Below are 25,855 nucleotides of genomic sequence, written 5' to 3' on the forward strand. Positions count from 1 at the left end.
AAGAACTCCCTCAAAAACCTACCTCAAACACTCCCTCTTGCTCACACTGTTAATGCTTTACCCTCGAACTAACGTCATGAAAAACACAAATTTATTCAAAGACGATGCTAAAAGAAGAGAATGTCTACATTTAATTGAGTCACTCTGTGCTCCTTACCTGAGCTGTCCCAGGTTGTAGTGCCTTGTCTCGCCATCTGTGGAGCGTGTGACGCACATGGAGTAGCACGGCTGAAGCTGCCGCAGTTCCAGCAGGACGATGGCCAGGTAGTGGATGAAGAGGAGAGCGTCCACAAGCGACACGGCATACTGCACGATACCCTGGTAGTTCTCGTCCTATCAACAGTTAGGATTTTTGGGAATCGTTTGTGACCGATTTACTTTATATGTAAAGTAAACACAAATCTAATAAAATAACTGCATAGTAAATATGTCCCAACACAGTTCCAAGCACAGATTATGCCTAAAATAGTCTTCCAGGCATAAACACATGTGAGACTAGATGTAGAGCATATAAATATTTAGCAGCGTTTCAAAGGACGGCTGAAACACCGTCCTTTGAAAGTGTGTATTCCTACAGGGATTCTCAATCAGGGACTTACAAGGATTTTAAATTATGGCTCACAGAGTAAACACACAGCACTGGGAAATCAAATATCTGTGTTTTAGCTGTTTGTGGCTTTGTTGAGCTTCTGATGGCATTAAAAATGAATGTGACTGCAGTACTCGTGCTACTGAAACCTTTGTTTCTGTGCGTATGTGTGTGTAGTACTCAATGAATTTTCATTCATACGTACAGTTTTCCCCTCTCTTAGCTCACCTGTGAGTCGAGTATCCTGACTCCATAGAAGAGCCAATAGGAGATCACAAAGAGCAGAACCAGTACAGCAAGTAGTGCCCGGAATACATAGACCCTTGGGAGTCCTGCCCGCGCTGGCCTGAAGAAGAGCGCCCAGACAGCCAGCAGCAGTATGAGCAGTTTGAAGGCCACAGAGATGAAGAGGCCCTCGCAGGCCGTCCCACAGCTCTGCAGCTTGTCTGGCCAGAGGATATGGGGTAGCACCAGAAAGGCCAGTGGCGTGAGAAACACCAGCAGGCCTAAGATTATTGCCAGGGTCCGGGTGAAGTAACGGCGGCAGTCGAGCCCCACACTGTCCTCCAGATCCTTTGTGATGCGAACGATGTCCTCCTGAGAGAGGCTGTGCTCCGAAGTGCCCGTGATGGCTGTGGTGGTCTCACCCCAGTTGTCATCCTGTGAAAATACAAAGGTCAAAGGTCATTAAAAAAACACAACCTTGCCCTCCAGATTCTTCCCACAGTCCAAAGACTGATTGTAAGCTGGCCGTGGATGTTGGAAAATGGTTAAAGGGTGTCTTGCAGTGAGCGGTCAATAAGATGCATTCCATTTCTAGTAAACATTGGATGGTACTTGCCTTCTGAAGCCATCCCTATTCACATCATTTAGTCAAGGAAAAAAAGGATGGATTGACAGATGGATGGTTTTCCCCTCTGTTTGAGCCACTTCTCTTTAGCTTAACATACACTTGTAGATGGATATCACCTGTTACTGCATTCTAAAGTGGTTTTTCACCTTTGACTGAAGCATCAGCTGAAAGGAAAGAGAGACTCTTTCCAAGCACGTGAGAAAGAAGGGACTAAAAATGGGAAGTGGAAAAAGCTAACAGCACAAGCTGCCAACTGGGCTACACGCTGACGTCTGGGCTGGACTGCATCCGCAGATAATGATGGTTAGCGGTGTCAGAGCAGAGCTGCTAGAATAACAAAGATAAGAACTCTTTACGCTGTAGTCATAACAGGCCTCTAACATGACCATGCGAGCCGCTGAGTTCCGCCTCTAAAAGCAAAAAAAGGGTAGATGATGAACTGCCATCAGCTATAAGTAAATTCAGTAACAGATTTACCCACCAATCGGCCAGAAATGCTGCACCTAATGTGGATTATAATGCATATTTCGGGTTCATATCCATAACATGTGCCTGAGACTTGTAGAGATGGGAGAGACACATTATGAACAATTCCACTGAGGAGGTTGAAAGGATGATGATGCTGCACGGGAACAGAAAGTATCCCACTGGCCTCAGGGTGAAAACTTTGCAGTTAATCTGCATACTCAAGTTTTAATAAGAGAATTCCACTACAAGACCACGTCTGCACCCACATACAAGCCAAGATGATGAGAGAAAAAGGTAAAAAGGTTTTATCAGGACCTTTCAGATGAATGGGAAAATGGACTGGTTCTTATATAGCGCTTTAAACAACAAGGGCAGCCTTATCATAGGATCAGGCTGGTCTAGAACTACCTTAATATCACCAAACAAGCCTGATTTTTATTCTAGCAAAAGGTATTTGCACATTTGCCTTCACACGCATAGTAACATGAGCGACATCCCATTCCTAATCCACATCTTAATGGACCTTGTTTTGTGCATGTTGGAACAGAGTTGGGAGCATGAAAGCATGAAATTGTCCAAAATGTCTTGGTATGCTGATGCATTAAGAGGTCCTTTCATTGAAACTAAAGGGGCAAGCCCAACTCCTGAAAAACAACCCCACAGCATCAACAAAGCTTTAAAAATGATGCATGAGGTATATTTTTAGTAGCGCCAACACTCACAGGGGACCACCCAGGCACCTGTTTTTACTGGTCTCTCTCTGAAGAGGTTCAACACTGAAAGCAGTCTCAAGATGGTCTGATGTTTGACCCGCTACAGTCATAAAAACTGACTCATATGATGCATTCCCATGATGCATTGAGTATTTCTTCTTCAGTCACCTTTCTCACTCACTATGTGTTAACAGACCTCTCTGCACTGAATCATACTTGTTATTAATCTCCGTCTCTCTTCCACAGCATGTCTTTTATCCTGTCTTCCTTCTCTCACCCCAACCGGTTGCAGCAGATGGCCCCGCCCCTCCCTGAGCCTGGTTCTGCTGGAGGTTTCTTCCTGTTAAAAGGGAGTTTTTCCTTCCCACTGTCACCAAAGTGCTCACTCATAGGGGGTTACACGATTGTTGGGTTTTTCTCTGTATGTATTATTGTAGGGTCTACCTTACAATATAAAGTATCTTGAGGCGACTGTTGTTGTGATTTGGCGCAGTATAAATAAATTGAACTGAATATGATAAGCAACTAAATGTAAGACTTACGAACATGTGTAGCCTGACAGTGGATGTATTTTTATATCTAACAAAGTGGAAAAAGTCCTTTTTCTCCACTGAATTTCAGTTATTCCCCAGAAACTGCAGAATACTACTACTGGAACGACTGTTTACTATAGCAGACACAGATGAACTCTGTACATCGATTTAGCTGATTAAACCTAAGAGTTAAAGGAGATTAACAGACTATAGCAAAGCACAAAGCAAATGCACAACCGTTAATAAAACAGGCTTTAGTCCACTCAACAGGAGTGCAGATTGTTTGTGGAACAGTTGCAGCCACTTCATTAATAATGAAAGAGACAGACTGGAGAGCCCTCAGCTTCTCCGTGGAGACTTATGCAACAGGTCTTTAATTCACATGAAGCAATTATCCGCAGCTGAGATCTAAAGTTAGCTAAAGTCATTATTTTGTCTTTGCACTGGCAGATATCAGCAGAGACTGACAACCGGTGTACCTGGACAGGGGCTTTACATCACACGTCATCAGTTTTTCCCCTAAAGTATGGAAAAATGTGCTATATGAACTTCCTCTGCTTAGTCTACTATTACAGCCAATGTTAAACTGCTGCTGCTCAGATTAAGACAGATGTACAGCAGCACAGAAGATAAGTGAGGGCAGCTTTAATTTTGAAATGTTCCAGTGTCTGAATGAGAAAACCTACAACCACTGACCCGCTGACCCATGCTGAGCCGAGTACAGAGCATCTGATTCTTGTCTGCTCGCTCTCTAAGTCAAGCCAAGCATGCCGTGTGCGTGTTTGTGAGGAAGTGAATCGATAGGCATTAGCTGTAAGGAAGACTGCCTCTCTAACCACAGTGTACTTCGACAACACCCAGGGGGAAACATGAATCACAGCTTCTCAAGCCTCATGGCTGTTGTACACTCATCGCTCGTTGCCCTTGCCTCGAGCACCTGAATCTCACACCGCATAAATTACTCCATCAAGAACTCTATCATCACATACCCCCAAAACAGAAAAGGAAAAACAGATGTCCACTGACGTGTTTCCACTTTTCTTCTTGGTCTCATAGACAAAAATCATTGAACTGTTAAATCAGCAAAACTTAAAATAAAGCAAACCTGCCGACATTCCCCTCAGTCGGCTCACTGCTCCTAAAATTTGGAGCTGGATTTTTGCTGGATGCCTATTACCATACCTGGGCTTTCCCTCTGCCAGCGTGACTAAAAATAGACATCAGTGACCCACATTTCATCATGGGATTAACCAATCACCACAGGCTGATCTGGTTCAGTACCGGCAGCCTCGCAGGAGGCCCAGACCCATTCATCATATGAAAATAGGTGAAACAGAGAGGAAAAGTGAGAAGAGAAAGGGAACAAAGACGCAGGAAGAAAAGGGCAGGAGCATGACAAAAATGTTCAACAATAGGAAAGCCAATTAAACGAGGAAAGGGACTGATCCAGAGGGGCAGGCAAAGCCAGGCCAGTTCAAGGGCCAGACGGAGAGACCAACACATCTTCCATTCGTGACTACATACACACACGGCAGCTGAACACTTGTCAGGTCTGCTCTTGTCCTACATCTGCAGTGATTTGTTGGATGCAGACTGGGTGACAAACAATGACGAAAACATCTGAAATGACGTGTCCGCACGGGAATAACTCCAGGCTGCAACTTTACAAATATAACCACACATTCCTGAACTGCCAGTAACAGTTTCTCAACTGTGCAGCCAAAATGAAACAACCTTTAACTTAATGATAAGAAGCACATGGTAGAATTTTGAACCCTGATTGAGAGATTTTAAAATACTCTAGAAAAAGAGAAGATTTTTTTATTTCCAGCCAATCAAAACTAGTTGTTTTCCACCAATAGACTTTTTAATTTTTTTTTTTTTTTTGTTTATGTGTGACCACTGCCCTTGCTCCATCCATCCAACGTCTACTGTGCCACTCATCAGGATCTAGGAGTTAAGCTGAAGTGTCCAGACCACACTCTTCCCAGCCACCACCTCCAACTATTCCAGCAGGAAACTGAAGTTTTTATAGGCCGGCACAGAAACTGATTCTTTTCAGTGTGTCTTGGGTTTTTTTGTCACAGAACACAGCTCACGGTGATAGGTTAAGATCAGAAAGTAGACGTCTTGTTCTTCATGCTCAGCTCTAATTACCACAACTAATCAGAACAGTGCACTGCAATTAATCTCCCACTTCACTCTTCCCCCGGCTTAACCCTGATACTTTAACTCATCAACTTCAGGCAGCAACTCATTCCTAACCCAAAGTCAGCAATCTGCCCTTCGTCAGCCAAGAACCTTTGAATTTGGTACTGAAAAAAATCAAAAAAATCACTAACAAAATTGTGACAGAGACGTTACACGTTTACATTCTCTCTGTCACGACAATGAGACAAACCCCCAGAATGAGATCTAATGATAACTCTGTATCAAAAACAGAGGTACTTCAGCAACCTCCAACAAAGCACAAATCTTTCACCCAGCAAACAATGTAGTGAGACATAACAATCAGCTGAGTAGAGACACTATGGAAAGCACGGCAGGTGCAGCAGGTGTAGTTTTTACATTGAAAGCATTTCTTTGAAAAGAGAAATTTATTGGTGAGGCAGCAAACTAAGTGTTGCAACACGATACCGTATCTGCTGAGCTTTAAACGCATCCAGAGAGGCTGATCTGAGCTGCACACGAGCCCGTGTTTGGATGCATCGTATTGCATTACTGAACTGCTTTGCTCAAAAGGCCTCTGGGGTGCTTTTGATGTGAAACTGTGTGACAGTTCCAGCTGTTTTTGCCAAAGTAGTGGCCCTGGGTGAGACATCAACCCATTTCTGCTGTATAAGTGGGAGAAACCAACACATTTTGCACCTGCAGAAATTCTTTACAAGTGAAATAACTGCCATAAGCTTTCAACTCAGCCTGCCAGCTCACTAATAACCTAAACCCTGAGCTGCCTTCCCTTTTTCTGCTGCAAGTAGTGGAGTAGTTAAGAAATGATTAGAGTGATAACAGAGCAAAACAGACTCAGAAAGCTCCATGTGTGTTTGACACAGGTGTATATATATATTTATATATATAGTGCATGCCGTGTCAGCCAGGAAACTTTTACAAAGCTTTCACTTGAGTATTTTCTGCCTTCTAGGTCCACCAGAGTATAAATAACAGCTATTGTTTCTCACAGTAAATCAAATGTTCACTAAAAGCCTGTTTTCTGTTCAGCTCTAAGTGGGCAGCAAACAAAGCCCCTCACTCAGGGCAGGAACAAGTGCACTCTACTGACTCCTGGGAGGCAAGGTGTGTGTGTCTGCATGTGTGTGTGTAAAATATAGCATCAAGCTGCCCCAAAGAGCTCTTCACAGCAATTTAAAACCTCCTTTGTTTAAAGTGCGGACAGCGTGTGCGGCTGTCAACAACTTGTCTGGACAAGGAAGCAAAGCACTTAAAAAAGTTTCTTTGACTAATTCGCGGGATAGAGGAGGGAGTGTTAGACAACAGGAGACTGACAGCTGAGTGGCACATGAAAAAGAGCCAAACTGCTGTATGATTAACAGGGTTATACACGATGTCAGGTAATCATGAGGGGGTAGTTGTAGAGTGGATGCAGAAACATGATTCATAGAGTCCTATCCCCACCTCAAAAGCCACAGTGTCAGTCATTTAGCTTCAGATCAAGATTCAAGTACATGCCAGCCATAAATAAGGCTTTTAATAACTACTTTCACCTGCTCGTCTGCATGACCAAGGTTAACAATGGCAACTGTTTTCAACAAAAAAGATCTAAATACCCGCTGTACATTTACCCCTCCATCCTACTCCACATAGCACCAAACAACCAGATAAAGCTAGCCGTTAGCTGATAAACACAATGAAGGATTTGTCAGATAAAAAGCCACAGATAAAAAGTTGGTGAAGACCAGAAACAGATATCAGAAACACGAGTCCAAATGAATGCTAGAACTGCTCTGAAATGCCTACATGTGTTTGTCATACCTGACATGAAGAGGTAACTAAGCTTTCCTTATGCTACCAGTGAAAAACTGAGATAGGAATTTCCTATAATAGGAAAAATAACTAGTCAGGCTTTGCCACGTATTTCTCTAGTTGGAAAAAGTGCCAAATGAATGAGCCTCTTGAACAGTCTCAAGTCTCAGATTCATCGAGTCAGCTTGTTTTTACTTTGGTTTTTTCTCACTTTGATCCCTCTTCTTCTTCTTTGCCTCCTCCACTAGCAGAGCTATATTTTCTGTCAGGTAGACTTCAAACAGTTGCTGTGGTTGTTCCAGCATCCACCATTTCTGCTGCCTGAGGAGGAAACCCAGCAGAGCTGCACTCTTTCTGCTTTGGTTTTGCTATTGACCAAAAAAATTCATTTCCTACTTGATGGCACATAGAACTGCGCAGTGAAAGCAAAGATTATATTAAGTCAAAATAAATGCCAAGCGTGCCACCGCTCAATGGCCATTAGACTGTACAAATGTTTTAGTGTTCTTTCCACATCAGCTGCATTTACAAGAATACTGTGGTGCAGCTGTGTTCAATGTTACAGCAGACCAACACACCAAATACATGCCTGCTATACCGTGAAGTACACGTTCCACCTGACTGGACGTGTGTCCGGACTCATGCAAATGATTGCATTAGGAAATAAAGCCACACTGAGCATGAAAAGCAAACACAGCTTGCTAAAAACAACAGAGTGTCGTCTCTGCTGAGTCGCAGAGACCTGTCAGCCTTACCTGGCTTGGTTTAGTTCCTGCTCCACAGCTGGTCACTGGAGTCGAGTTAGTATTAGAACCTTCTTCTAATGTGGTGACAATAACTTCTTTAATTTCCTCCGGAGCCTCACAAACCTCCAGCACCTGCAATACGTCCCCCGCCTCCAACACTGCTGGTGTCTGCATCTTGAAATCCTCGCCTACCGAACCTAACCTTGTCCCGTTACTCAGTTACTGCTCTTTCTTCCCCTCATCCATCTCAGACTGCTATTGTGTGTATGTGACCTCCCTGACTCTCGCCCGATCTGCAGCCCAGCCCTTCGCTTTATCCGTCTTTATATAGAAATCTCTCCCATGGTGCCTCAGGAGGTATTGTATGGGACTGTGTGCTCACTTGCCACATAATGTAAGGGGCTTTATTGAGGAAGACAGAGAGTGAGGGACCGCGAGGAGCAGGAGAGAGGAAGAGAAGCTGGGAAGTGGGGGAGAGAGGAGCCATTTGCTTGGGCTGTCTTGACAGCAGCAGGGATGGAGGGGGGATAAAAGGGATTGATGGCTTGAGAAAGAAGGGAAGAGAGGAGCAGAAAGAGGAGTAGACGAGCACAATAAACAAATATCTGAGCCTACTGATGATGGCAAACAAATAGCAACAATTAGATGCCAATGCCATCCACCCAAAGATATGTTTCTCCCACTCCTTCCTCCCTCTTCCCCTCAAGGCGTCCTCTCTCATCCTCCTCATTCTCTGTTCATCTCTTGCCTCAGCACCACTCTCCGTCTATTGCTTCTGACCCAGTGAGCACTGTGGTGTCACCGAGCTGCCACTGGCATGTGTGTCAATGTGTGAGAGAGTGCATGTGTGCAAAGTAAAACAAAACGAGTTTATCCAACCGACTGATGGCATGTCTTAAAAATAAAGGTCGGGTTAGATTCTAAATATTTTTGAACGCACAAATAAAAAGATGAACAACTCTTAATAACAAGTGTTTTGTATGTCCAAAAAAATCAGACTCATCTTATTCCTCTTCTCTGTTGTGCAAATGCGAATATTCACCGGGGCAACACATGTGTATTAATACACAGCTGAAAATACAGACAACGCTGTCTCCTGCTTCAGTAACTCTGAATACAGTTACATTTAGCTGCCTCTGAGCTATTAAATAGAGTATATATACAGTATATATGACATTTAAAGATAAAGCTAATGACTAAAGAATGACGTGTGTGTCTCTCAGAATGACGCTTGTGCTGTACTTTGGCTCTCTTGCACAAAAATGTCACAAACTGCAGTTCCTCAAAAGGCCACTTGAGGCTCGCTCTAAAAGTGAGTAATTCCCCATAAACCTCCATGTTAAGACACCCAAGTTTAGAGAAGTGCCCATTTATGCAGTGTACTGCAACAGATCAGTCACACTAGTATATTTTGTTTTAGGCCTGTTTTCTACTAGTGAACATTAGCATCCCAAATGGAGCCCAGAGACCACTTCTGACTGACTAGAAACAGCCTGTTAGGAGCATACTGCTGAGCCATGTGACTCAGCTTTAAAAACATTCATACTGCAATGACTTTTTGACAGTGACACACAATGTGTCATCATACTACAGCTTAAAAAAGATAATCCTTAAACTAAAGAATACAAAAGCTAATCTAAAGCAATAGCAAATCAGGCAAGAACAAGTTTGCATGTTTATTCAAAGTTCACCTCTCTGTGCTATTAAACTTCCCCAAATGGGCTAAGGCAAAAGAACCATGGACCTAAGCATCTTAACAGAAGAAGAAGAATCCTGTCCACTCACTAAAGGCATAAAAACCACCAAAACACCTCAAAAATCATCTTCCAAATCTACAGCAGAAGAGCACGTCTTTCCCTTTCTCTTTCCCCACCCATGCAGCTCACAACAAGCACAGACGCACACACACAAAGCTCTGGGATAACCATGAAGCTCTGTGGGATTCTCTCTCACAGGACACGGAGCCAGGTGGCACTCACCACAGAGTAGGAATCCAAAACACCAGCCCAAGCACTCCGCCTGTTCCAGGAACCTGACATGGTTTAGAGTCTGTGGCAGTGAAGCTACCTGCGCTGTTCTTTGTGTCACTCTGACCGTGCTGAAGCTCGAGCTGGGGGACAGCTGAGATCATAAAGCAGCTGCTTTTAATTGGACCGAATAAACCAGGCTGCAGGGAGGGTGAGCGAAAGGTGAAAGAGCGGGAGGTGGAGGAGCAAGTTGTGGATTCTGACAGAAGGTGATGAAGAAGGGAAGCGTGCAACGTCAAAGAACTGGCTACATCGAGAGAGACGCATAAGGAACCCTAGAGGAAAGCATTATAAGGTGATTACTGGGCTAAATGTGTGTAAGCTATGAAGGGTGTGCAAAGATGTGAGGTTCTTTCCCCTGACCTGCACATAAACATGTAAAATGATACCTGGCTCCATGTGCACTCTCCATCAGCTTTGAAAGGAAGGTGCTAATTCTCAAAGAATGCTTTACGGTTTAAACATATCACATTTCTTCTGTTTGACACTTCATACAATGCAGCTCCGCAGCACACTCCTAAGCTGCACAGCTGCCATGCCACACTGACCTCAGCTACTCCAATCCACCACTTACTGCATACTACACACTCCAATATCCAGTCACGTGCAACAATAACAGCAGCATAAACTGACACAATTTCTCACACAAGCAAAACATGATCGCGTCCAGTGTCATTTCACAGCGCACTTCCCATCGACACTGTATGATACCACTCTTCGCCACCTGAAAATTTCAGAAAAAACTACACTGGTTACCTCTGCCAATCAGGGCTTTTGTACTGTTTAGTGTGTCATTCCTTCTGGGTTAGGGTCTTCAGGGTCAACTTAACCATTTCTTTATTGAAAGCTGACAAAAAGCTTTATAACTTAAAAAAAAACTACAAGTGTGGCGTGTATTGTCAGCTTACAGAAAGTACCGTATAAATGGTAAATGGCCTGTATTTGTATAGCACTTTTACTAGCCCCCCCTAGAGACCCCAAAGCGCTTTACACACCCAGTCACCCACCCATTCACATACACATTCACGCACTGGTGGAGGCAAGCTACAGTTGTAGCCACAGCTGCCCTGGGGCAGACTGACAGAAGCGAGGCTGCCATATCGCGCCTTCTGGCCAACACCAGTAGGAGGCAGGTGAAGTGTCTTGCCCAAGGACACAACGACCGAGACTGTCCGAGCCGGGGCTCGAACCGGCAACCTTGCGATTACAAGGCGAACTCCCAACTCTTGAGCCACGATCTGACCCGAAGGGCAATGGATTGATCTGAAGTGCAAAGTGATAATAATGCTCTATAGAGTTATTTAAAACTATGTTTCCTATTGCCATTGTTTCCACTGACAACATATAAGAAATGATATATGGAAACTCTATCACACTACTTTGGACCTCTGACCTCCTCTTCAAGGTCAAATCTTTAAAATTATGCTTAAATTCTACTGCCTTTGTTTGTATTGGCAACATTTAGAAAGTGATCCTGGTGTATGGACATTCTAAATATTATATTATGGTTTGTATCCAAATATTACGTCACATGTGACCTCTGACCTTCCCTCTTTCAAGTTGTCCCCAATACCCGTTATATCTTATAAAGAGAATGTGCTGGCAAGTTAGTGATAAATAAACTGCATCATAATATTATAATAAGCTCAGGTTATTTACAAATCAGTACTTTATTACCCATTACCTACTCGTGCATAATGTCCGTGTAATCACAGTAAACATGTGTTGAATATACGCAAAATACAATAAAGGGTCAGCAGTTTGGCGGCGATCCATGCTTTCCACCACAACAACTCGTGCTTGTTTGTTTGCACCAGTGTGTGACTTCCTCTTATGACCCGCTCTCTCATTGGAAAGCTTTTATGCACTAACAGTGACACCTGTGTCACACCTCCTCCACTCTGTGTACACCCAAGGAAACTGAGAGCAAAGACAGGAGAAAGAACAGTAAAAAACAGCAAAGACTCTCACACTAAGCTCAAATAAAACAAGTGTATATAAACTGAGTGAGTAACATCAACAAAAACACATCATCCCTCCGCCTGCTTAAAACTCCAGTTATGCTTTCCAAAGCACTTCCATGTAAACCTCCCTTCTTTTATACTTCCTGTGGTGAGACATCACAGACACAGCCATCGGAAACTTTACCGCTGGATCGCGAAGACATCCCTGCCCGGAGCGATGTACTGTTCTGTCAGCCAAGACTCTGATTAAGTCTCAGCAGTGGAGTAATGAGCGCAGTGCTGCACTGTGAGACTCTGAGATCACACTGACGCATGCAGACGAGGAGCGGGGGGCATATGTGAGACAGCAGACCTGCGCAACGAGCACGCGCACAGGGATTTGTACTGAGCCTTGCTCTCAGTAGAATTGGTTGCCCTGATTACTCAAACTAAAGCCAAACACTCCCCGCCCTGTCAGCAGCGCTACTGCAGGCCACGGCATGAATAAGACATGAAGAGCTAAATACTAAGAACGGCTGTGCTGTGTGGCAAATCCTGTTGTCTGTTAAAATAAGACACAGTATGCAGATGAAAAAAACAAACAGCCGCGCATGCAGACTCCTGCAAACGAGTCTCGCCACAGGAAAAGTTCATGTTTGCGTTTGACATCATTTCCAGTCATCTGGTGAAGCGGCACATGTGATGAACTCCACTTGTTTCACACGGTTTGGCTAAAACACTAAACGCTCTCACGTAAACAAAGGCTAAATCCTAAATAATGTATTTGACAGTTTGACCTTTAAAAGTAAAACAGAAGAATTCAATACTGACTCCTTCGTATTGCCATTTTATCACCATCTTGATCCCCCAAAGTAGTTTTGAAGATGTTTAGGACTGAACCCACTGATAAAGAACACCGTATGCACAGAGAGGCGAGTGTGGATGAAGTAAAGGGCTCTGTCCTCTGACTCCGTGCGACATCAGACATTATAAGCTGCCATCATCTACTAAGCTGAGCAGTTACTCTCTTTTCTCTCGAGTAGCACACAGCACACAGTCTGCTCGCAATGCGTTTGGACTAGTGGAAATGCAGACTGCATGGAGCCTTGAGGAGGCAGGTCACAAGGCTCCATTGCCTCAGATGAAAGCATTTCTCGCTTATTAGTATTAGTGGTTTTTCTGTTTCGGTAAATGACAGAATCAATTTTAAATCAGTGCCTTACCAATGTTACTGTCTTTTTTAAAAACATTCTTACATGACCTCCAACAAATTTGTTTCTGAAAAAACTAAAAATATGGAAAATTTATCGCTGTGTGTGGCCGCACAGACAAGGTCCATTATGTTTTAGTTTTCCAATGATGACATTCCTCATTGCAAACTCTTATAATCTCACGGTCCATAATTTAAAAAAAAAAACCCTGAAAAGCAGACAGTTAATGGATTCTGAACGTAAGCAGTCAATGCAAATTTCTGTTTAGTGTGAATTTCTGCCAGTAGATGATGTGAGATTTTCATCAGTTTATTTCAGGTAATTTGCATTTCATCACAAACAATGTGACAAACTCGCTGCAGACTGATTGCGGACTAAGTGTTACTTCATCTTGAGACACCAAAGCTGTTTTAAAGGTGGCAAATTTCCTCAAGTTGTTCCTCAAGTTCATTGTACGCTATTGCAGTAATTGCAGTAAATGGCCTGTATTTATATAGCGCTTTACTAGTCCCTAAGGACCCCAAAGCGCTTTACATATCCAGTCATCCACCCATTCACACACTGCTGATGGCAAGCTACATTGTAGCCACAGCCACCCTGGGGCGCACTGACAGAGGCGAGGCTGCCGGACACTGGCGCCACCGGGCCCTCTGACCACCACCAGTAGGCAACGGGTGAAGTGTCTTGCCCAAGGACACAACGACCGAGACTGTCCAAGCCGAGGCTCGAACCGGCAACCTTCCGATTACAAAGCGAACGCCTAACTCTTGAGCCACAATCGCCCAGTAGTACCACAGTCTCCAACTACTTTTTCCTAGTGTGACTGTAGCACAAGGGGTCACCAGTTTTTTCATCAAGATGCACAGATGCTACATTTAAACCTTCAAATTTTAAAAGGGCTTAAACTGCGATGAAAAGAAATCATAGTCAATTAAAATTCAATCTGATTTGACCTTTGTTAACAAGTCTACAGCTTATTTGGTTTGTAAAAAGCACATCAACATTATTCACTTACTAACACGTTAGACCTGTGTCTCTCTATCCTGTGCAACTGACATAATTTCATGTCCGACCAAGCCACGAAAAAGCAAAACAATGAGTCACCATCACTGCCTATGGGAAAATAACCATCTGCTCTTACTTGCACTTTGCAACTCTGGAATGTGATATTTGCATCATGTTTACTATGGCTGGGGCAAAACACAAAACAGGAGTAGAAGTATTTCCTTCTTTAAAAGCTTTGTTGAATAATTTGCTTTTAAGATGCTAACAAGCAACCGCAGAACAGAAGCGAAGCTGTTTGTAGCAATCAGAAGAAATCAGGAGAGGCTCCCTCTGACAACATGATTACAGCAGTGTTTATGCACGTTATGAAGCAGCTGTGAGTAAATGACTTAACAAGTTATTCATACTGCATTATGTTGCCATGCAGTGAATAAAAACTAAAAGCAAGGACAGGGATTAAACTGAGAAGTGATGTATGCTGTTTAGTAGAGGGATGTATCACTACTACTAATACAACCGAAACTCTGTAAATACATCCAAACAAACTCGTTTCCACCATTTATAACACAGCACGTTCAGAAGAACGCTGATAAAAGTAATGAACCTGAGTTTAAATGTGCCCCACTGCACGATTTTAAAGGTTTTTGTAATTATTATGCAATTATTAAAGCAATAATGACTTTATTACATCGCAGATGATGTAATAATATTTTTGTCTATCAGCCATTCCAAAAACAATATTTCTGTGCAATGAAGTACTTAACTACAACTATTTCTACTCAATGAATTATGTTCTGGATCACAAAAACCACACAAAACAAGAAAACAAACCGGCTGTTACTCAGTGTCTTCCACTGTGACTAAGAAGTCGTGTACTGCTCAAGTGCTACCTGGAATTTCATGTCTCGACATGACAGCTTGCAGCCAACCGGCCCAGTTTACACAGAGCTATCTGATCTACCGACCTTTTATCTGAATCCAAGCAACATAGTCAAATGTCTGCCTGGTGCGTGAAATTAAACATGAGTCAGTAGACTTTCTGTTAGACACAAACAAACCAAAGGCCAGATGGTTCAGTGTATAGTACCAGATGTTTAGCAAACATTTAAGCTGGTGTAACCTATGATGTTGCCTACCTTATACTTATCTTGTATCAAATAATCCATCACAAAATCCATATTTTGAGCTCGCAATCATGGAACTCCCAGTCAGCATGATTTCTGAGGCAACACTTTTGAATTTTAACAGTCAAAAGCTTAGCTTCCAGCTTAGCTGCTGCATGGGCTTGGCCTAGACCATTTCAGAGGGGGCCACTGAAAGCGTCTACCAACCCAGTGCTGGTGGATTTCATGAACTGAGCCAGCGCCTGCCGTTTGCCTTTAATGAAGTGGATTTATCAGAGCTTCGCCATCGAGAGAGGAAGCCTGCTGCGTCCATACCCTGTTGCAGATATTTTCAGAAACAGGCTTCCGGAAAGTGACGGCCCAGATCTTGACATAAATGGACTGGCCCTCCTGGCTTTTGCCCTGAAATACCAGATGGCCTGTCCCAACCCAGGCTGATAAACACAATTATCATTCCAGCTCATTCTGAGTGCGAGTGATAAGTCTCCTGTGCTCCAAATTCTACATATAAATCACAGCAGCAGAGCCCTCCGTCAAACTTATAGCAACACTGTTGAGAGGTCATCTATGGTAAATGTGCTGAACGTGTGGAAACTAAGCTGTGAATCAAAAGTGTGAGAGGTTTGTGAAGAAGCACGGTAGTGACTGTGCAGTGCCTTGTGTTTGCAGCAGGTCGTACCTGGACTTGCTCCCCCCGTACAGCTGTGTCGCCTAGCAGCGGCTCTGCAGGCGGCGTGTTAATCGTTACAGACTTCTCCGAGCGGCTGTCTTTGCTGCGCGACTTGTGCCGGTCCCGGCTTCGCTCTCTGAAAGAGAAAGTAAAAAGCAAAAATCACGATCAGTGAGCGCATTGTATGGTCTTTGCATTCCAATATGAATCGCCTTGAGGCGGCTGTTGTTGTGATTTGGTGCTATAGAAATTAAACAGAATTGAATTACACAACAAGGAATTTGAAGACATTCTGGTTTTCTAGAATTCAAGTGCGTGCAGAGTGAGCATAAAGCCTAAATATCTGAATCACTGTCCATGAGGTCTTCCAACCATGTCAGCTGCAATGTAAGCGCTACAGTAATCTGGTATAGAGCGAGAGCGGCAGGTCTCTCCATCCTCCACCCAGCATCACCACCACCACCACATGGCGCCGAGCCCACTCTGCAGCCCCTTTAATCCCTTATCCGTCTCCTTTCTCCTAGGCAAACACACGTTATGCTCTAATTTTAGTAACACTTCCAGATTAAAATACAGTAAATACAGTACAAATAAACTGCTTTGTTCAGCTTTTATGTGAGCAGTCATATGCTTGAGAACCTTTGCTGGACAATGAATGAGACTGACAAGACCAGAGCCGAGGCAAGGCTGTCGGATCTAACCTAGGTATGAAGATTCAGCAAGATTACTGACTGAATATGCAGGCAAATAAAGAAGAAATTACATGATTTTTCTTGTCTTCCCCTTCTTTTAAAGACAGAAGGATTGTTCTTGATGCTGTATTCTTTGTCATGCTAAATGTTAATGAGTTTCCTGCAGTCTCTAAGCTTGTTGTTTCCTCGTAATCACTTCTTATGCAGGAGCAGCACTGGAACAGAAGTGTAACAAATCTAATTTCCACAATGGAGAAGGCTTTTGTGTCCTGCTTTCTATTAAGACACACAAGAACACAAGCAGTCCTTTTGACACCCACATGAACTGATCCTTCTGACCTCTGTTTATTTACATCAAATGCGGAGAAACATTAGCATTAATTTAGCAAGTGTATATACTATAAAACCAAAACAATGACCTAAAAGATCCTCAATTGGCCTGCAGAATCAACAGGAACTGCACACTTTGGATTCTACATATTTATTTGTTCTGATATTAATATGAAATATTGATGCGATCAGCTTCAATCTTTGCTGTTACACATTAACCATCACCATCAACCTTACAGTGACCTATGCAAGAAAAACTCAAGTGACCCTTGAACACTACTGTCACACAATAACCATTCATATTCATAAAGTACAGGATATCCTGCCTTTGGTAATGGAGGAAGCCGTATGACTGACAGCAGTGGAGCTGTTATAGTCCAGCAAGAGCTGCATTAGATCCAAGTGTTTTCATTAAAGGGTGTAGCCCAGTCTGCCTTCCGCCTCTATTCTTGCCCTTCCTTTTTAAATATGGACTCGCTTTCCTGCAGAAAATCACGAGAGCGACGAACATTTCAAACCTGCACCGAGTGAGAGAAAGCTCATTTTCAATAGCCTGCAGCAATCCAGTTCACAAAGTGACTGACATGTTCTTATCTAATAAATCCAGGAGATTAGGAGGTGAATGTAGGCCTTTAAATATATTACCACAATCATTATTACTTTAAATATTATTACAACTAGTGTCATTGCTGTGGTGATGGTTATTCCAGAGGGAGCGCTCATCAGTCAAACGTCAGCGCTGATTATACTTATTAATTGGAGAGAAAAGCTGTAGAGGAGGAAGCAGGGAGGAGCAGCCGGGCTCACAAAGCAGAGATCCTATTTCAAGATCACAGTCAGAATAATAAGGAGGTCTGGGAGACAAGTAAGGAGAAGGTAGCAGCTACAAAAGAAGAGTGGAAAGGAGCAGAAAGTCACATTAAGAGCAAAATAAAACAAAAAAACTATGCTAACTAGTCACGTAAACGGGCTTACCACCTAGAGAAGTAATCAAACATTTCTTCTACTGAAAAAGAAAAGAATCATTTACATAATTATAATAATCACTTTATTTTACTTATTCAGAAAACCTTCACATCCACTCCTAAAACAGACCCCCCCCCCAAATATGTCCCCAGTCACACATGTCTGCCAGTCGCCAACCATCTGGCAACTTCTGTTAATGGGGAAAATTCCCCAACCATTTAGTCTTATTGAAAACACATTTTTAATTCAGATTTGATAAACACATTTTCAGAAAAAGAAATAAGTAAACAGAACAAGAAAAAATCAAATTAACAATATATTTTCTTGATATTTAAAATCAAGATTCCACTCCTCCTTATCAACTCCATGTCCTTTTCCTATGTCTCCATGTCTCCAATTAGCCTTTCTGTGACTTCTTGGCCTTGGAGAAAAAGTAATGCAAATTAATAATGCAATGTGATGTAAGGAGCTCTCTGTTTGGTTAGAGAGATGATGATGAAGATGGCTGACCGGGTTTTTCTAGGTTGCTGCTTGTGTCAATAGCTCTGCCTTGACATTAACTGAAGAGAGCCCCGATCTTGAAGTGTGCACTTTGTGGAATCACCTGACCATCTGCTGAAGGTAACACGCAGATGTGGCTAAGACTAGCATCGCTGCATGTAGCCATACTCTTTAAGACTCATGTTAGCTTGGAAAAAGATTACATCCCATCAGTACTAGTGGGCTGCCATTTTTAGTAAGCTAATCTGCTCCTTTTAAATGAAGCCTGAATCAGCTAGCACAGTTAAAACAATAGCTATAACCTACAGCCTTTAATAATAATTAATTATGGAAACACTGTCTGTAAACAGTCTCAGGAGTCCACCTGTTACCACATAACCTTCTGATACCTACGATTTAAAATAATTGAAAAAGAGTGATTACAATGATACCGATCAGTCCATCATTCCCTGTATTATTGTTGTCTGAAGCTAGACTATATGTGAGACTACATGCGCAGTTTTATTTTTTACATGACAGCCATCTTTATGAATGCAGTTTGTAAAATCCCACAACACATTTATACACACATATATTCATGTATTTAAAATTGCTCTTATTATATATTAAATTGTCAAATAATTAATTGTTTTTTTAATATCTAATAAGTAAAATACATTAAACATTCATTTGTAACTGATTTGACTAATAAATAAATAAATTTATGACATAAGCAATTATTAATTCATGAATGCTTTATTTCAAATGTGTGTTACTCTATGGTAAATCAGACTGACTTGGAATTCTCAGTTTTCAGTTTACATCTGTCTCTTTACAGTTTCCTTTGAGCTTCACTGCAGTTTGGAGAATAAATGGTGATAGTTTGCAAATAAGTTGGTGTCTTCCATGCAAATTACAGGAAACTGTGGTTTCTAAAGCAAGGAGCTTTTTGGTGCAACTGATTTTCACCTAATGACAGCCAGCAACCTCCAGAAACCACTCGCCAGCCGGTTGGGATTACATATGTTTTCTAGCAACCAGAAAAATTGAACTTTCGAGTTGTGACAAACTGAAACTAAATTTGTCGCCAAATGCAGTGATCTGATTGGTCAGATCTGTTTATTCAGATTCTAGAAATTGGGGGGGGGGGGGGGGGGGGAATCATCTTCAGTTTAAAAAAAAAAAAGCAAAAACAACCCTGACCCTCAACTGCTTGGAAAAGACAGACGATGCATAAATAATAAGATAAAAGATAATGTCAGTTAAACCCCAGAAACTGAACAAAAAGCAATTAAGAATGCAATAAAATATGCAATTTGCAAAGTAACACAGAGGCGAGCAAGCCTGCGGACAGCCCAGCAAGTGGTTTCGCAGACTGGCCTACCAATCTGTGTACCAGCCTCTCCCCTCTTCCAGCACATTTTCTCATTCCCCCTTCAGCAACATCCTGGGATTACTGCACTGTATGGATACCTCCTCCCCCTTTGTCTCTCTTACCACATCCTCTTCCTGCCTCATTAGCATGCAGCTGGCTCACTGATATTCCAAAATTGTGCTGCTATGATTTGATTAATGGGATTTGACTTGCAGCGTGTATCCCTGAAATGGGTGTGGCTTTTTGGAAAACTGACAATGGATGAGGCAGAGTCCTGCCAGTTTGTCTCTGGAAGCAGTATTTCCCTCCAACACCTGAGGACGAGTGTGTTCTCCACCTCACACAGAGGCTAGTGAAAAAGTACAGCCAACTAGGGTGGCATGCCAAACTGTCTGTGGACCAATTTGTCCTCTCTTTGGCTGGCAGAGTAACCCACACACCTGTGCGGCACAGAGCTTTGTGTCAACACAGCAATCTGAGCCAAAGCACTAGTGTCCAGATCAGCCACCACCAACAGCGACAATGGTGACACAAGTCCAAACCAGCACATCACACACTGAGCTAGCAGTGGTGTGAGCAAACAATCACCACTCTGTCTTACGTGAACTTGGATTTTCATTCAAACTGACACACAAGTCCCAGAAACTTCATTTCCAAAGAACTAATGATGACCAAAATCCCCATGGGAAACAAGGTTTTCCAGCTAATTGTGACCGCAACTGGTCATGGTTTGTAGCTGCCCCTACCTCCTTCCTGAAATCTTTCAGGAAGTTTTTCCATTCCACAATCACCGAGCGCTTGTTTATAGGAATCATCTAATTGTAAGAGTTCTCTCTCTCTCTAATACTGTACAGTCTTTATCTTACATGAATCACCTTGAGGCAGTTGTTGTGAACTGATACCATATAAATACTTGATCTGATGTTTTCACAGCAGCTTAAAAGGTCAAGAAAGCCTCGGAAAAACGTTTACGGGCATATCCATAGTCTCAAATTCCCTTTGAACATGTCTTAGTTGGGAAATAAAGCCCAGACTTTGAGGTCAGTTTATTGGGGGTCAAACAACCCAAACAAAACAGTGAGAAAGGATGAACATTGATGCCTTTCTCAATCCTGATTGCAGGTCTGATTCTTTAGCAATCCCTTGTTAATTCCTTATGAGAGGGGGGGAAATATAAGGTATTCAGCATCTGAATCTACACCTATTTATTATCTGTGAGTTTTAACACAGTGTAAAAACAGAGCAAAAGTCTGTCTGCTGAAATCTCTCTTTTTTTTTTTAGTTCTCAGCTATAAAAAAAGACAGTACATGGTGCTCAGATCAACATATTGTTGCCTAGACACGCCTGAATTCATTAAGCTTCTTGGTAGCTATATTACTTAACCATAAGCTTACCATTAGATGATTCTGAAGATTGTTGGCCTCCTGTTTAATCGACAAGGTAATGAGTCACAAGAAGCCTCTGCTGTGCTGTCTAAACCTGAGCTGAATGGGCACTAAGTGAGATAAGTCTTTGTGTTTCTCTGATCCAATCTTAACCTTCCAGTTGAAACAAAAAGTAAACCGCTCTGCTTTAAGAATAATATCATGCAGGAACCTTTGAATGGTATTAAAACTATGACTTAATATTAGTTGAAGTGACTCTGTCCTGTGTGAATACTGGGTGCTGCTCTGTAATTGGAGTTACAGCAAAAGAACCAATCAAAAGAACCAATTTTACACATGAACAGCTGCTAATATGTGATTTGCAAGTCTATAGTCATTTAAATGCTTAAAATTGAATAAGTGAAGGAGCCTAGCTCTGGAGAAGTTCTGAGAGCAAAACTGAAGAAAGTTAAATTAGCTCTGCATCAAAACTCCACGCTCTGAAAGTATGAGAGGAGAAGCTCTTTAGGGCAGCTGCAATTATTATATTTGCAGGTAAAAACACAAATTGTTAGGATTTACTTAGAAGCAGCCTATTTTGAGTAGCAATTATTATGGATTGCACCTGTTGGAAAAATGGTGATTCAAGTACTGCAATCTACAAACACGTTCAATTCATCTCAGTTTAGTTTTATTTATATAGCCCCAAATCACAAGTTACATTGCAAGGTAAAGTCCCAACAATAATACAGAGCAAACCCCAACAAACAAGCACTTTGGCAACAGTGGGAAGGAAAAACTCCCTTTTAACAGGAAGAAATCGCGGGCAGAACCAGGCTCAGGGAGAGGCGGGGCCATCTGCTGCAACCGGTTGGGGAGAGAGAAGCAAAGCAAAGCTTTGGATAGCTAAACCTGTGCATGTGCATAATTTGGTTGTTTCACTGCTAATGTCATGCTCTAAATACAGAAATACACTAATTAACTAAAAGCAAGTAAGAAATTGGTGTCTTCAGCATGTTTTTGTGCCAAAAACATGGCAACAGCAGATCTGCAGACAGATCTGCTGCTGCAATTATTGGAGGGACAGGGGAATGTATTGTTGACAACACCAATAGAAGATGTCTTGCAACAGGAAGGGGTAAAAAGCCAGCAATGAGGGCGATCATGGCTCAAGAGTTGGGAGTTCGCCTTGTAATCGGAAGGTTGCCGGTTCGAGCCCCGGCTCAGACAGTCTCGGTCGTTGTGTCCTTGGGCAAGACACTTCACCTGCCGCCTACTGGTGTTGGCCAGAAGGGCAGATGGCGCGATATGGCAGCCTTGCTTCTGTCAGTCTGTCCCAGGGCAGCTGTGGCTACAACTGTAGCTTGCTTCCACCAGTGTATGAATGGGTGGATGACTGGGTGTGTAAAGCGCTTTGGGGTCCCTAGGCGGGACTAGCTATACAAATACAGGCCATTTACCATTTACCAATGAGGGGGGAAAAAACTCCAAAAATCCTGCAACTTCTGTTACTCAGACTCTAAGCAAATCCCATTCTTCTATCATGTCCTAGCAAATTACACACATGTACCCATATATAAGGATATTGTTCTTATCTGTTATTTCTATGGTTGTATGCACACAAGTAGTGAGCCCACTCCCACATGCTTGCATCTGTTCCTGGCATCAGGGTAATTAGACGACAGCGATCCGAAGCAGCTTCACGCATGGCACCCCTTGGTGTAAAAAGATTACCTTCCCGCGAGAACAGCAAGGGGTTTCAAAGGCAACAATTTAGTTTTTTCTACATTAAATTAGAGGCCAGCTGGTGGCTTTGGCACAGTCACGGTAGGACCGGAGGAGCAGGGAGCGGAATGGCGCCTGGCAGGGATGCCCATATGTCTCTTTCCAATTTGCTGTCACTCACTTGAAAGAGTGCAGCAAAAGAAATAGGAGAACACAGGTCTCCACCACTTTCCTAAGCACTGACCTCTCCCCACTGTCTTTGATTCCATGCTAAGTGAGAGCACTTTTGCTCAGTTTAACTTTGAGCTACAAGGACACATTGGTGCCCTGGGGAATGCAGACGACCAGGGAGCGAGTGATATCCCTGCGCTTTCTCATCCTCAAAGAGCAGCATTGACTACATTTAAAAAATGGGAGGAGAAAAGGGAAGAAGGGTGATCACAGAGAGCGGGGGCAGCTGCTGCCTTCATATCACGATTGGCCACATGGGAGCAAAATGTTTAATGATGAGGAGAATGAAAGGAAAGAGATAAGGAGGGCAGGGCTGAGGGGGGTGCAGTGTGAAGAGGACAGAGGCAGAAAGTTGCAGACAGCATGACAAATCCCTTAAACAGCAACAGGTGGCAGCTAGAGTGGGAAAGGCAGGCACAAGTACTCCAAAAGATATATGGCAAACAAGCTGGAGGGGACTGTCATTGACCTGGGAGGGGCTGTTATGGAACAGGATCCTGTTCTCCAGTTCTCTACTCTCATCTCCTCTCTGAGTCTCAATGTATCCGCTGAGCCAGTCAGTCAGGCCTCTTCAGCACCTGTCTCCTGCTGCCTTCCTGAGGCCTGTCAACCACACTCATTTGGCTGCTGACAGACTAATGCGCCTCCAGGAGCTGTGGGCTCCACACATGTTTGGCCAGAGGGACAGACACAGATACACAAAAGGTGACACTACGGAGGTGGACAAAGACACAGAACAGGACAGGAAAACAAATGCTCAGAGTCAGAAAGAAAATCACAAAAGGAAAGTACAACAGATCCACTGATTTACTGAGCCCCCAAAGGCTCCAACAGGGACAAAGTAGTAATACCGTCCTCTCCAAGACATCTGTAAAAATCCTTGCTTCTTCTATCCATCTCCTAAAAACTGATTTTGCTGTTAACATCTACTACATCTATATCTACTAACCAACCAGTAGTAATCGTATCACATCCACTATCACTTCAACTTCACATAATAGGCACCAGCTCAGGCATGTTTTACTGAGGGAAATCCTGCAGCCCACACCAACACTTCACGTAAACCAGAGTCAGGAAAAACCGTAATAACCAACTGGCAGGACTTACCCATGTCTGTGGGATCCCCGGGAGCGCCCCGAGTAGTAGGAATATCCCGAGTAGGTGGACTCTGTATCCATGGTGATGCAGTCCTGCTGAGATAGCTGGGCTCAGGGCAACACAGAGCCTGCTCTACTCAACCGCCAGCAGAACGAAGCAGAACCTGGTGTGCTGTCTTGTCGAGCTAGAGGTGATCGATTAGATCGCTCAGGAGGATGACAGAGGTGTCAGCTGTCAGCAGTCAGGCTTGAAAGCGACCCTGGGGGCGCCCGGTAAGGAAACATTAACCTGCAGAGTGGAAGGAGGGGACAGGGGGAGACAGGAAAATTTAAATTCAAAATGTTAAGTCTCTGGAAAACCTGTCCACATCTATTGGCGATAGAGACGAAAACCCAAATCAAGCATTCAAGTCACAAGCTTTTTCGCCACATCTATTTTCCTCTAGTGCATAAATGCTCAGCGTGCCGACGTTTATCTGCAGCTGCATGACAATCACTGCCTCCTAGCTCCAAACCTGCACAGTGACAACACTTCCCATAAAAGGCAGTTCCCAAGAGGTTACACTTCAACTGAGCATTCCAGATAAAAGAAACGCCGCTATCCCGAAACAGCAATTTGCTCCTATTCCCATTAGACTGGCGACTGTTGTTCTGAAGCAGCCTTAAGTCTGTGACACACAGTAAACAATTTATGCCCGGCACTGACAAGCTCCGTGATGAATACAGAAAGAGTGCCATAGAGATAAGGCTTATTTTCGAAGGAGACGTCAAAATGAGAATGAGGTGTTGCCAGTTTGGAAGTGAGTCTCAAAGAGCTGTGATAGCACAGGAAATTCACACAAACAGCAGTTTCACCTACATGTCTGTAGATATCTGTAAAATCCTGGCTTGAGAAAAACTGTCAAAAATACTGGTGGCCTCCAGTGCTACCCCTTAGCCTTTTAAGTTAACTCCTACAGGACTTGCTTAATGAGTTACCTCATTTACAAGAAAACCTGACCACCTTGAGGTCGAGGTCACTGAGAACTCTGAGATTTGGAGTCTCATATATGGATCCTGGATTCATATGCAAGACCCCCTTTGTCCTGGTATTTCCTCTGCTTCAATAGCTGGATGCTACAAACACAAATTCGGCTCCTGTTACAATTGTGTCAACCCAGGATTAGACTATTAGGAAGTGAACTCAGGCCCTTGCAGCCTTATAGTATATGCCTCACCAGCTCAACCAAGTGCCCTCAGTGTGGATTTAATAATAAATATAAAGTACAATTATAATTTATCCTGCTTGAACTAGATTGCACAGGCATACCTAATGAAGAAGTCAACAAGTGTGGCTTTAACTAGTAGGAATGCATGGGAAAGGTTGTAGGGTGGTAATGGGTTGTGTTGTGGTAATGGGGATTATCCTGATATAATATAAAAAAAAGAAAATGGTCAAACAATAGCAATGGAATTTTTTTTTTGAAACTGTGAAACTGAAACTGAAAAGTGTCTCATCTGGAAAAGGGTCCAGTAGAGATTAACAGATGGGCTGGTTCTGCTTCTGCAGTGATGCAGGATGCAGACACTGTATTGGTCTGTAATGGTAATCGTGAATGTGAAAGCAAAGCAGTCGAAGTACATCCATCATGAGCTTTGTTTAGTGACCAAAAGAATGAGACCATGGATACATGCAGCAGACATGAGTTTCCTCCAACGGGTGCCTGGGCTATCTCTAAGGCTCTCCCTTAG

The 25,855-nt window shown here is 43.0% G+C and overlaps 1 protein-coding gene across 4 annotated transcripts in view; it reads right to left on the reverse strand.

Moving 5' to 3' along the window:
* LOC146547665 (vang-like protein 1) overlaps positions 1-25,855 on the reverse strand; it is a 76,309-nt gene that overhangs the window by 24,305 nt on the left and 26,149 nt on the right. For 2 of the 4 annotated variants that reach the window (XM_085263865.1, XM_085263864.1), the window contains exons 2-5: positions 24,135-24,413; positions 15,873-15,999; positions 818-1,249; positions 158-333 (exon numbers count right to left, since the gene is read on the reverse strand). In XM_085263865.1, the coding sequence (XP_085119991.1) occupies positions 158-333; positions 818-1,249; positions 15,873-15,999; positions 24,135-24,205 (806 nt within the window). In that variant the 5' untranslated portion in view covers positions 24,206-24,413. Of the gene's footprint in view, positions 1-157; positions 334-817; positions 1,250-7,892; positions 8,515-15,205; positions 15,323-15,872; positions 16,000-24,134; positions 24,414-25,855 lie in introns of those variants that run through there. The other 2 variants (XM_085263868.1, XM_085263867.1) reach the window with 2 other exon arrangements.

This window comes from Mchenga conophoros, linkage group LG23 (genome assembly GCF_057382185.1).
Source record: "Mchenga conophoros isolate Kocher_MC1m ecotype Shallow Benthic linkage group LG23, M_conophoros_male_GT1.1, whole genome shotgun sequence".
Taxonomy (NCBI): Eukaryota; Metazoa; Chordata; class Actinopteri; order Cichliformes; family Cichlidae; genus Mchenga; species Mchenga conophoros.